The sequence below is a fragment of the Notolepis coatsorum genome (assembly GCF_963971535.1).
Source record: "Notolepis coatsorum genome assembly, contig: SCAFFOLD_58, whole genome shotgun sequence".
NCBI lineage: Eukaryota > Metazoa > Chordata > Actinopteri > Aulopiformes > Paralepididae > Notolepis > Notolepis coatsorum.
The window spans coordinates 596,485-609,292 of record NW_028173062.1 but is presented as its reverse complement, the minus strand read 5'-3'; the positions used below and the strand labels follow the sequence as shown (position 1 = coordinate 609,292).

Here is a 12,808-nt window from a genome sequence, read left to right as displayed (position 1 = left end):
ATTAGTGACTCTCGCAAAACTGAGCGCTAATACTCAAAGTTGTGATGTCGATTAATCGAATTACAATTTGGTAACTTGTAGAAGATGACTGAAAGGCAGTCTTTGGTAACTTGTAGAAGACAACAGAAAGGCAGCCTTTGGTAACTTGTAGAAGCTGACAGAAAGGTAGTCTTTGGTAACTTGTAGAAGGTGACAGAAAGGTAGTCTTTGGTAACTTGTAGAAGATGACAGAAAGGCAGCCTTTGGTAACTTGTAGAAGATGACAGAAAGGTAGTCTTTGGTAACTTGTAGAAGATGACAGAAAGGCAGTTTTTGGTAACTTGTAGAAGATGACAGAAAGGCAGCCTTTGGTAACTTGTAGAAGATGACAGAAAGGCAGTCTTTGGTAACTTGTAGAAGGTGACAGAAAGGTAGTCTTTGGTAACTTGTAGAAGATGACAGAAAGGCAGTCTTTGGTAACTTGTAGAAGATGACAGAAAGGCAGCCTTTGGTAACTTGTAGAAGATGACAGAAAGGCAGTCTTTGGTAACTTGTAGAAGATGACAGAAAGGCAGTCTTTGGTAACTTGTAGAAGATGACAGAAAGGCAGCCTTTGGTAACTTGTAGAAGGTGACAGAAAGGTAGTCTTTGGTAACTTGTAGAAGATGACAGAAAGGCAGTCTTTGGTAACTTGTAGAAGATGACAGAAAGGCAGCCTTTGGTAACTTGTAGAAGATGACAGAAAGGCAGTCTTTGGTAACTTGTAGAAGATGACAGAAAGGCAGCCTTTGGTAACTTGTAGAAGATGACAGAAAGGCAGTCTTTGGTAACTTGTAGAAGATGACAGAAAGGCAGTCTTTGGTAACTTGTAGAAGATGACAGAAAGGCAGCCTTTGGTAACTTGTAGAAGATGACAGAAAGGCAGCCTTTGGTAACTTGTAGAAGATGACAGAAAGGCAGTCTTTGGTAACTTGTAGAAGATGACAGAAAGGCAGCCTTTGGTAACTTGTAGAAGATGACAGAAAGGCAGTCTTTGGTAACTTGTAGAAGATGACAGAAAGGCAGTCTTTGGTAACTTGTAGAAAATGACAGAAAGGCAGTCTTTGGTAACTTGTAGAAGATGACAGAAAGGCAGCCTTTGGTAACTTGTAGAAGCTGACAGAAAGGTAGTCTTTGGTAACTTGTAGAATATGACAGAAAGGCAGCCTTTGGTAACTTGTAGAAGATGACAGAAAGGCAGTCTTTGGTAACTTGTAGAAGATGACAGAAAGGCAGCCTTTGGTAACTTGTAGAAGATGACAGAAAGGCAGCCTTTGGTAACTTGTAGAAGATGACAGAAAGGCAGTCTTTGGTAACTTGTAGAAGATGACAGAAAGGCAGCCTTTGGTAACTTGTAGAAGATGACAGAAAGGCAGTCTTTGGTAACTTGTAGAAGATGACAGAAAGGCAGTCTTTGGTAACTTGTAGAAAATGACAGAAAGGCAGTCTTTGGTAACTTGTAGAAGATGACAGAAAGGCAGCCTTTGGTAACTTGTAGAAGCTGACAGAAAGGTAGTCTTTGGTAACTTGTAGAAGATGACAGAAAGGCAGCCTTTGGTAACTTGTAGAAGGTGACAGAAAGGCAGTCTTTGGTAACTTGTAGAAGATGACAGAAAGGCAGTCTTTGGTAACTTGTAGAAGGTGACAGAAAGGCAGTCTTTGGTAACTTGTAGAAGCTGACAGAAAGGTCTTTGGTAACTTGTAGAAGATGACAGAAAGGCAGTCTTTGGTAACTTGTAGAAGATGACAGAAAGGCAGTCTTTGGTAACTTGTAGAAGGTGACAGAAAGGCAGTCTTTGGTAACTTGTAGAAGCTGACAGAAAGGTCTTTGGTAACTTGTAGAAGATGACAGAAAGGCAGTCTTTGGTAACTTGTAGAAGATGACAAAGGCAGTCTTTGTTAACTTGTAGAAGATGACAGAAAGGTCTTTGGTAACTTGTAGAAGATGACAGAAAGGCAGCCTTTGGTAACTTGTAGAAGATGACAGAAAGGTCTTTGGTAACTTGTAGAAGATGACAGAAAGGCAGTCTTTGGTAACTTGTAGAAGATGACAGGCAGTCTTTGGTAACTTGTAGAAGATGACAGAAAGGCAGCCTTTGGTAACTCGTAGAAGCTGACAGAGGCAGTCTTTGGTAACTTGTAGAAGATGACAGAAAGGTAGTCTTTGGTAACTTGTAGAAGCTGACAGAGGCAGTCTTTGGTAACTTGTAGAAGATGACAGAAAGGTAGTCTTTGGTAACTTGAGAAGATGACAAAAGGCAGTCTTTGGTAACATGTAGAAGACAACAGGAAGGCAGTCTTTGGTAACTTGTAGAAGCTGACAGAAAGGTAGTCTTTGGTAACTTGTAGAAGATGACAGAAAGGCAGCCTTTTGTAACTTGTAGAAGATGACAGAAAGGTCTTTGGTAACTTGTAAAAGCTGACAGAGGCAGTCTTTGGTAACTTGTAGAAGGTGACAGAAAGGCAGCCTTTTGTAACTTGTAGAAGATGACAGAAAGGTCTTTGGTAACTTGTAAAAGCTGACAGAGAGGCAGTCTTTGTTAACATGTAGAAGATGACAGAAAGGTCTTTGGTAACTTGTAGAAGATGACAGAAAGGCAGTCTTTGGTAACTTGTAGAAGATGACAGAAAGGTCTTTGGTAACTTGTAAAAGCTGACAGAGAGGCAGTCTTTGTTAACATGTAGAAGATGACAGAAAGGTCTTTGGTAACTTGTGGAAGATGACAGAAAGGCAGCCTTTGGTAACTCGTAGAAGCTGACAGAGGCAGTCTTTGGTAACTTGTAGAAGATGACAGAAAGGCAGTCTTTGGTAACTTGTAGAAGATGACAGAAAGGCAGTCTTTGGTCACTTGTAGAAGCTGACAGAAAGGCAGTCTTTGGTAACTTGTAGAAGCTGACAGAAAGGCAGTCTTTGGTAACTTGTAGAAGATGACAGAAAGGCAGCCTTTGGTAACTTGTAGAAGATGACAGAAAGGCAGCCTTTGGTAACTTGTAGAAGCTGACAGAAAGGCAGTCTTTGGTAACTTGTAGAAGATGACAGAAAGGCAGTCTTTGGTAACTTGTAGAAGATGACAGAAAGACAGTCTTTGGTAACTTGTAGAAGATGACAGAAAGGCAGCCTTTGGTAACTTGTAGAAAATTACAGAAAGGCAGTCTTTGGTAACTTGTAGAAAATGACAAAGGCAGTCTTTGGTAACTTGTAGAAGATGACAAAGGCAGTCTTTGGTAACTTGTAGAAGATGACAGAAAGGTAGTCTGGCTATGGGTCTAATACACCCGTCGCTTATCAATGACTTGCTTGCGGTCAACATGTATGAAACGTATTGTTTTTTCATCGGTTCATTTCCGTTTTATACCGTTTTGAATACGAGTATAGTTTTGGAGATTTCTAGTAATTCCAGAGAAATATGCGATAATAGCCCTTTACTGGAATACACAAAACACGTTGTAATTTTTCGGCTGATTTATGAATAGTTTTCAAATAAATGCTCGATTATCGATAGTATATGTGTACTTATGCACGATACAAAAGCGGGCTGAAAAATTGCTTATCCGTGCCTTGCTCAGCGCCAACGGCATGCACACACACAGACACGTCGTGATCGCTATGGAAAAAACATCTGATTAACCCAATACTGGCAACATAGAGTCCTTAACCTCACATCAGATGTTCTGCAAAAAGATTAATCCAATTCCTGATCGCCATTCCAAATATCGATCGCGTCCATTGATCCAACGTTATAGTCCAGTCTCCCCAGTCAACGTGGTACAACGATACTGCATGCCCGAGAAGCAAAACCCGGACCGGACTTTTTCTTTTTGATGCACAGTCCCAGCCAATCCAATCCAATGATGTGCAATACCATCCGGGAGACGATAGGCGGCGGTATTTGCCCTTTTGCAAGCTCAGACCCATTCCCAACGATAACATCAGGTTGGATGGATGAAAATGAATGGATATCGCTAATAAAAGAAATAACGATTAAAACCTGACTATACTCGTGCTTGGCGCTGAACGGTTGGCTAGTTAACCCGACTTTACTCGTGACTGGCGTTGAATGAGTTCAGTATAATGAACAGTGATGCCGGTAACGCGTTACTAAGTAACGCGTTATTGTAATCTGATTACTTTCCCCCGAAAATAGTAATCTAACGCGTTAATCTTTAAAAGCCAGTAATCTGATTGCAGTTACTTGTCCAAGTGGCTGTGCATTACTATTTCGTTACTATCTCATCATAAATTCATAATGCAGGCGGAATGCAGTATTTTATTTCGTTTTCGACAGTCAAAAATACATTTTGAGCTGTTTTTCTTATTATTATTATGGAGTGACGTGGTGTGGCAGTGAAAGGGTTACACAAGAATGTGTCCCCGCGGCGTGACTGGACTCTCTGTCTGTGAGTGACTCTGCTTTGGCCCAATCACATTCCCCATCCACAGTCTGCGAATCAGAGGCAGAGTAGGGCGGGTCTTCACAGCACGTCATGTGACATATGCGCCAATCGGGTGACAGCAGGGCTCCGTTGTTATGTTCGTCTGAGAATTCATTTACAAAACGCTTGTCTAAACGAAGTGAAACCACAAGAAGACTTTTGCGGTTTCTGTTCAGACTTCCACCCCAAAACGCTCGTTTAAACGTAGCCTCAGTCAAAATACTGTCTACCGCTAAAAACAGCACATCCAATTGCATTGAAAGCATCTGGAATCACAACACTAGCCGACGCTTCGACTATGAATTGAAAATGGGGGACCCTGATGTAAACAAGACAAACGTCTTTCTCTGGTCTGCATCCCCTTAACAATTGTGTGTATTGAGCCGTACTGTATATTGTACCCATTCTGCAATCTGTTAAATAAAGTTTTCATTCATTCATTCATTCAGGTACAGGAGGACTTTCCCTATTGATTAATGTATATTTGATGGTGGCAGAGCAAAAGCTCTTATTTGCCAGATTTACAGTTAATTTACATGTTAAAGAGAGACTGATTGTATGTTTATAGAGAGACATTTATAAAAACAATTTAATAGTTACAGTTGATATAATTGAATAGTTCAGCCTGCATTTGTTAGATGTGAATAGATACACTGGTTTTGTACAACCACTGGCTGGCTGCTCTAATGCTGTGAGCATCATAGACTGTTGCTTTACCATACTTGATGGTACAGAAGCTGAAGCACTAGTTTAACAATTTACGTTATGTGCAGAGAAACAAGTTAAAAACAATTTATGCACTTTCAATAAAGCGTTTAAAAAAAACTGTTTGGGGAACGACGACGACTTCGTAACCTAGTTACTTTCAAAGTAACTAAGTTACTCTGATAATCAAGTAATCAGTAAAGTAACTTGGATTACTTTTTAAAGGAGTAATCAGTAATCAGTAATCGTATTACTTTTACAAGTAATCTGTGGCATCACTGATAATGAATAACGTTAATGTTTGTGCTTGCCAAAAACATTTAGCTACAGTGTTAGCTAGGTTATCTGACCGGTCTATGTTGTGATTACAAGCTGTAGCAGGAAGCTATGAGAATGCTGAACAGCTGTTAATGATGTATAATACCCAGTACAGTGTTGGCCTCTCCTCCTCAGTGTTAATGATGTATAATACCCAGTACAGTGTTAATGATGTATAATACCCAGTACCGTGTTAATTATGTATAATACCCAGTACCGTGTTAATGATGTATAATACCCAGTACAGTGTTAATGATGTATAATACCCAGTACAGTGTTAATGATGTATAATACCCAGTACAGTGTTAATGATGTATAATACCCAGTACCGTGTTAATGATGTATAATACCCAGTACCGTGTTAATGATGTATAATACCCAGTACAGTGTTAATGATGTATAATACCCAGTACAGTGTTAATGATGTATAATACCCAGTACAGTGTTAATGATGTATAATACCCAGTACAGTGTTAATGATGTATAATACCCAGTACAGTGTTAATGATGTATAATACCCAGTACCGTGTTAATGATGTATAATACCCAGTACAGTGTTAATGATGTATAATACCCAGTACAGTGTTAATGATGTATAATACCCAGTACAGTGTTAATGATGTATAATACCCAGTACAGTGTTAATGATGTATAATACCCAGTACAGTGTTAATGATGTATACCCAGTACAGTGTTAATGATGTATAATACCCAGTACAGTGTTAATGATGTATAATACCCAGTACAGTGTTAATGATGTATAATACCCAGTACAGTGTTAATTATGTATAATACCCAGTACAGTGTTAATGATGTATAATACCCAGTACAGTGTTAATGATGCATAATACCCAGTACCGTGTTAATGATGTATAATACCCAGTACAGTGTTAATGATGTATAATACCCAGTACAGTGTTAATGATGTATAATACCCAGTACAGTGTTAATGATGTATACCCAGTACAGTGTTAATGATGTATAATACCCAGTACAGTGTTAATGATGTATAATACCCAGTACAGTGTTAATGATGTATAATACCCAGTACAGTGTTAATGATGTATAATACCCAGTACAGTGTTAATGATGTATAATACCCAGTACAGTGTTAATGATGTATAATACCCAGTACAGTGTTAATGATGTATAATACCCAGTACAGTGTTAATGATGTATAATACCCAGTACAGTGTTAATGATGTATAATACCCAGTACAGTGTTAATGATGTATAATACCCAGTACAGTGTTAATGATGTATAATACCCAGTACAGTGTTAATGATGTATACCCAGTACAGTGTTAATGATGTATAATACCCAGTACAGTGTTAATGATGTATACCCAGTACAGTGTTAATGATGTATAATACCCAGTACAGTGTTAATGATGTATAATACCCAGTACAGTGTTAATGATGTATAATACCCAGTACAGTGTTAATGATGTATACCCAGTACAGTGTTAATGATGTATAATACCCAGTACAGTGTTAATGATGTATAATACCCAGTACAGTGTTAATGATGTATAATACCCAGTACAGTGTTAATGATGTATAATACCCAGTACAGTGTTAATGATGTATAATACCCAGTACAGTGTTAATGATGTATAATACCCAGTACAGTGTTAATGATGTATAATACCCAGTACAGTGTTAATGATGTATAATACCCAGTACCATGTTGGCCTCCTCCTCAGCCGGTGGATACGAGGTGGTGGCTATAGGGACGGGGAACTTCAACACGGAGAAGAACGCCATGCCAAACGGACGGCTCCTGCATGATTCACATGCTGTGGTCGCAGCAAGGCGCTCCTTCATGAGGTGAGCACTCACCAGGACTGCCGTGTGTATAGACCCGGGGGCGGCAACCCTTTTCACCTTTTTCCCAATAAAAATCTATAAATAATAATAAAAAAGTGAAAAATGAAAAAGTTACTGTCTAACCTGCCTTGTGCCTCTCACGATTCTTCAGATTATTTCTTTTACATGATATGAAAGTACAGATTAATACCTTCAAAATAAGCCATCACATACAAATCGGATATATATTTTTTGTGTAAAATAAATAAATAAATCTAAAAAGTGGAGGTTCGAACCCATTCATTTTCTTGATTCTTTATTATTTTTTCTCCTTTTTCCGATTTTCCTCCCATCCCACTGTTAGTCTTTATGCCAATTCCCAACCCCCTTCCTGGTTGTTGCGCACCCCCCTCTACTGTTGGTCCGGGAGGCCGGAGACTGTCACATGCTTTCCTCCGACGCATGTGCAGCCAGCCGGCTGCCAGCCTGGCAGCGCAGACTCTCACTGGGAGAGTGTAACGTGTGGGAGGCCGCACTACCTCCCTCCAGATCCTTCCCTCGCTGTGCAGGCGCCCCGACCGAACTGTAGGGGTCGCTGTCCACAACGCCCAGGACCCACCCATCAGCTTTCCCCACCCCCTAACACTGCCAATTGTGTTAGTATGAGCGACCAGCCAAGCTGGTAGCAACGCCGAGAGCTGGGCTCGAACCCAGCGTCTCCAGTGTTGGTGGCGAGCGCCTTGCCCACTACACCACCTAGCCACCCATTAATTAAGGTTCGAGTGCCAATGTAGCGAACGAAGGGCTGAACCTGAGCGTTTGGGCTCAGCCCTGGTGCTGAAGGTCTGAAGCTGAGCGTTTGGGCTCAGCCCTGGTGCTGAAGGTCTGAAGCTGAGCGTTTGGGCTCAGCCCTGGTGCTGAAGGTCTGAACCTGAGCGTTTGGGCTCAGCCCTGGTGCTGAAGGTCTGAAGCTGAGCGTTTGGGCTCAGCCCTGGTGCTGAAGGTCTGAACCTGAGCGTTTGGGCTCAGCCCTGGTGCTGAAGGTCTGAAGCTGAGCGTTTGGGCTCAGCCCTGGTGCTGAAGGTCTGAAGCTGAGCGTTTGGGCTCAGCCCTGGTGCTGAAGGTCTGAAGCTGAGCGTTTGGGCTCAGCCCTGGTGCTGAAGGTCTGAAGCTGAGCGTTTGGGCTCAGCCCTGGTGCTGAAGGTCTGAACCTGAGCGTTTGGGCTCAGCCCTGGTGCTGAAGGTCTGAAGCTGAGCGTTTGGGCTCAGCCCTGGTGCTGAAGGTCTGAACCTGAGCGTTTGGGCTCAGCCCTGGTGCTGAAGGTCTGAACCTGAGCGTTTGGGCTCAGCCCTGGTGCTGAAGGTCTGAACCTGAGCGTTTGGGCTCAGCCCTGGTGCTGAAGGTCTGAAGCTGAGCGTTTGGGCTCAGCCCTGGTGCTGAAGGTCTGAAGCTGAGCGTTTGGGCTCAGCCCTGGTGCTGAAGGTCTGAAGCTGAGCGTTTGGGCTCAGCCCTGGTGCTGAAGGTCTGAAGCTGAGCGTTTGGGCTCAGCCCTGGTGCTGAAGGTCTGAACCTGAGCGTTTGGGCTCAGCCCTGGTGCTGAAGGTCTGCAGCTGAGCGTTTGGGCTCAGCCCTGGTGCTGAAGGTCTGAAGCTGAGCGTTTGGGCTCAGCCCTGGTGCTGAAGGTCTGAAGCTGAGCGTTTGGGCTCAGCCCTGGTGCTGAAGGTCTGAAGCTGAGCGTTTGGGCTCAGCCCTGGTGCTGAAGGTCTGAAGCTGAGCGTTTGGGCTCAGCCCTGGTGCTGAAGGTCTGAAGCTGAGCGTTTGGGCTCAGCCCTGGTGCTGAAGGTCTGAACCTGAGCGTTTGGGCTCAGCCCTGGTGCTGAAGGTCTGAACCTGAGCGTTTGGGCTCAGCCCTGGTGCTGAAGGTCTGAAGCTGAGCGTTTGGGCTCAGCCCTGGTGCTGAAGGTCTGAAGCTGAGCGTTTGGGCTCAGCCCTGGTGCTGAAGGTCTGAAGCTGAGCGTTTGGGCTCAGCCCTGGTGCTGAAGGTCTGAAGCTGAGCGTTTGGGCTCAGCCCTGGTGCTGAAGGTCTGAAGCTGAGCGTTTGGGCTCAGCCCTGGTGCTGAAGGTCTGAAGCTGAGCGTTTGGGCTCAGCCCTGGTGCTGAAGGTCTGAAGCTGAGCGTTTGGGCTCAGCCCTGGTGCTGAAGGTCTGAAGCTGAGCGTTTGGGCTCAGCCCTGGTGCTGAAGGTCTGAACCTGAGCGTTTGGGCTCAGCCCTGGTGCTGAAGGTCTGCAGCTGAGCGTTTGGGCTCAGCCCTGGTGCTGAAGGTCTGAAGCTGAGCGTTTGGGCTCAGCCCTGGTGCTGAAGGTCTGAAGCTGAGCGTTTGGGCTCAGCCCTGGTGCTGAAGGTCTGAAGCTGAGCGTTTGGGCTCAGCCCTGGTGCTGAAGGTCTGAAGCTGAGCGTTTGGGCTCAGCCCTGGTGCTGAAGGTCTGAAGCTGAGCGTTTGGGCTCAGCCCTGGTGCTGAAGGTCTGAAGCTGAGCGTTTGGGCTCAGCCCTGGTGCTGAAGGTCTGAAGCTGAGCGTTTGGGCTCAGCCCTGGTGCTGAAGGTCTGAACCTGAGCGTTTGGGCTCAGCCCTGGTGCTGAAGGTCTGAAGCTGAGCGTTTGGGCTCAGCCCTGGTGCTGAAGGTCCCTCAGTCAGTGACTCCGCTAGGAGCGAACAGCGCAGCAGCGCGGGTCTGTCTGACTTGTGGGGCGCACTGGAGTACAGGAGATATTAAGATTAATTCATATATAGATATTAATGTTTCTCTGCATATTTAGATTTGACGTCTACCGTTGTCTTCCGTTGTCTCGGAATGGATTTGGTAGCTTTTCTGAGGATCTCCGACACTTGAGACCCAAAGTACTTAAGCCACTCCCCTCGACACAACTGTAATAATAATAATAATAATTTAGGACCTGCTCAGAGGTCATTAATCGGCATGCATGCGATGCATGTATGCGATTCGTCTCTGCGATTAACCCATCCCGTCGTCCTTCCCCCCCAAGGGCAGCCAGGAGCAGACAGGCGCAACGTGAGCCGCGCCAGGGGACCAATCCAAGTGCTCCTGTCCGTCTTCGTCAAGGACGCCACAGCGTTAGCGATCTTGTTGTTGTGCATGTTTTTCCATTGGGTTTATCTTATCGGGGGGGGAACCCTTGCGAGCACAGAGGGGGAGAACATGCAAACTCCACACAGAAAGGCCTGGGAGATACCCCACCTGGGTAACTGGCATCATGTAGTTCTTTACACAGCGGTAAGCCACTCCCCTCCGACACAACTGTAGTTCTTTACACAGCGGTAAGCCACTCCCCTCCGACACAACTGTAGTTCTTTACACAGCGGTAAGCCACTCCCCTCCGACACAAATGTAGTTCTTTACACAGCGGTAAGCCACTCCCCTCCGACACAAATGTAGTTCTTTACACAGCGGTAAGCCACTCCCCTCCGACACAACTGTAGTTCTTTACACAGCGGTAAGCCACTCCCCTCCGACACAACTGTAGTTCTTTACACAGCGGTAAGCCACTCCCCTCCGACACAAATGTAGTTCTTTACACAGCGGTAAGCCACTCCCCTCCGACACAACTGTAGTTCTTTACACAGCGGTAAGCCACTCCCCTCTGACACAAATGTAGTTCTTTACACAGCGGTAAGCCACTCCCCTCCGACACAACTGTAGTTCTTTACACAGCGTTAAGCCACTCCCCTCCGACACAACTGTAGTTCTTTACACCGCGTTAAGCCACTCCCCTCCGACACAACTGTAGTTCTTTACACTGTGTTAAGCCACTCCCCTCAGACACAACTGTAGTTATTTACACAGCGTTAAGCCACTCCCCTCCGACACAACTGTAGTTCTTTACACCGCGTTAAGCCACTCCCCTCCGACACAACTGTAGTTCTTTACACCGCGTTAAGCCACTCCCCTCCGACACAACTGTAGTTCTTTACACCGCGTTAAGCCACTCCCCTCCGACACAACTGTGGTTCTTAACTCATTCCCTGCCAACAACGATCTAATACGTGTTTGTCCGCCAATCATTGAACGCCAACCACGTATATACGTTATTTGATCGTTATTTCTTTTATTCGCTATTTCCAATCATTATCCATCCAGGGAGCCTGTGTAACCATAGGGAATGAGTCTGAGATCGCAAAAGTCCAATACCGCCGCCTGGTGGTATGCGGCCGATGTTGCACTTCCTTTGAGACTGTGTATGGGGCTGTGTGTCGATGAAATTCCTCCGGGCGGACTTTTCTAGTAACCTGGACCGAGGGCTTTACCCGATCACATTGAATAGTAATTACATGTGTTTACGGGAAACTATAGGTTTTGAGGTGAGCAGATCTGCTAGCGATTGCTTTGCAAGATTTTTTTTTTTTTTTTTTTTTTTTTTTTCGTGTCTTACATACAGATGTATGCCCAGCCCATATGGGCTTACAAGACACATAACAATCAGTATATAATAATATACTTTACCAATTACTTAACAAATGACAATAGACCAAGATGGCCATAAAAAAAAATACAAGAAAATACAATAAAACGTAATATAACACAAGCTGTACTCAATGTAAATAAACAGAAAAACAAGGTGAATTCAAATACAATTATATAGGATACAGTGTGTTTTGTCTCAGGTGCCATGCCTTCTCCAAAAATCCTGCAAAACCGAAGATGTCCTCCACAAAAAAACAACTCAACATACAACTCTCCCCCAGAGCTCCTCCCCCCAGAGCTCCTCCCCCCCAGAGCTCCTCCCCCCCAGAGCCAGTCTTGATAGTCCAGTTCATTCATTGTCTAGACCAGGGGTTCCCAAAGTGTTCAGGCCGCGACCCCCGAAATAACAGTCAGAGAGTGTGATGTAGTTCAGCATGTATCATTAACATATGCGTGTCGACATTTTAAAAGTGTTTTCCAGGAAATGACAAACTCCAAAAGGTATTTGAATGTCATGGAAATGTATTAAAATTCTCTCCTCCTCTCCTCTCCTCTCCTCCCCTCTCCTCTCCTCTCTTCCCTCTCCTCTCATCCCCTCTCCTCTCCCACCTCCCCTCTCCTCCCCTATCCTCCCCTCCTATTCTCTCCTCCCCTCTCATCTCCTCTCTTCCCTCTCCTCTCCTCATCTCCTCTCCTCTCTTCCCTCCTCTCATCTCCTCTCATCCCCTCTCCTCTCCCACCTACCCTCTCTCCTCTCCTCTCCTATTCTCTCCTCTCCTCCTCATCTCCTCTCTCCTCTCCTATTCTCTCCCCTCCTCATCCTCTCCTATTCTCTCCTCTCCCCTGCTCTCATCTCCTCTCCTATTATCTCCTCTCCTCCCCTCCCCTCCCCCCTCTCCTCTCCTCTCCTCTCCTCTCCTCTCCCCTCCTCCCCTCTCCTCTCATCTCCCCCTCTCTCCTCATCTCATCCTCTCTCCTCTCCTATTCTCTCCTCTCATCCTCTCCTATTCTCTCCTCTCCCCTGCTCTCATCTCCTCTCCTC

At 44.9% G+C, this 12,808-nt stretch overlaps 1 protein-coding gene across 1 annotated transcript in view; it reads left to right on the top strand.

Annotated features, from left to right (window-relative positions):
• Positions 1-12,808, top strand: part of adad1 (adenosine deaminase domain containing 1 (testis-specific)) — a gene marked incomplete at both ends in the record, with an annotated part of 68,788 nt that overhangs the window by 20,355 nt on the left and 35,625 nt on the right. The window contains one exon of the mRNA XM_084338891.1: positions 7,182-7,305. Within this exon, the coding sequence (XP_084195017.1) occupies positions 7,182-7,305 (124 nt within the window). The remainder of the gene's footprint in view (positions 1-7,181; positions 7,306-12,808) is intronic.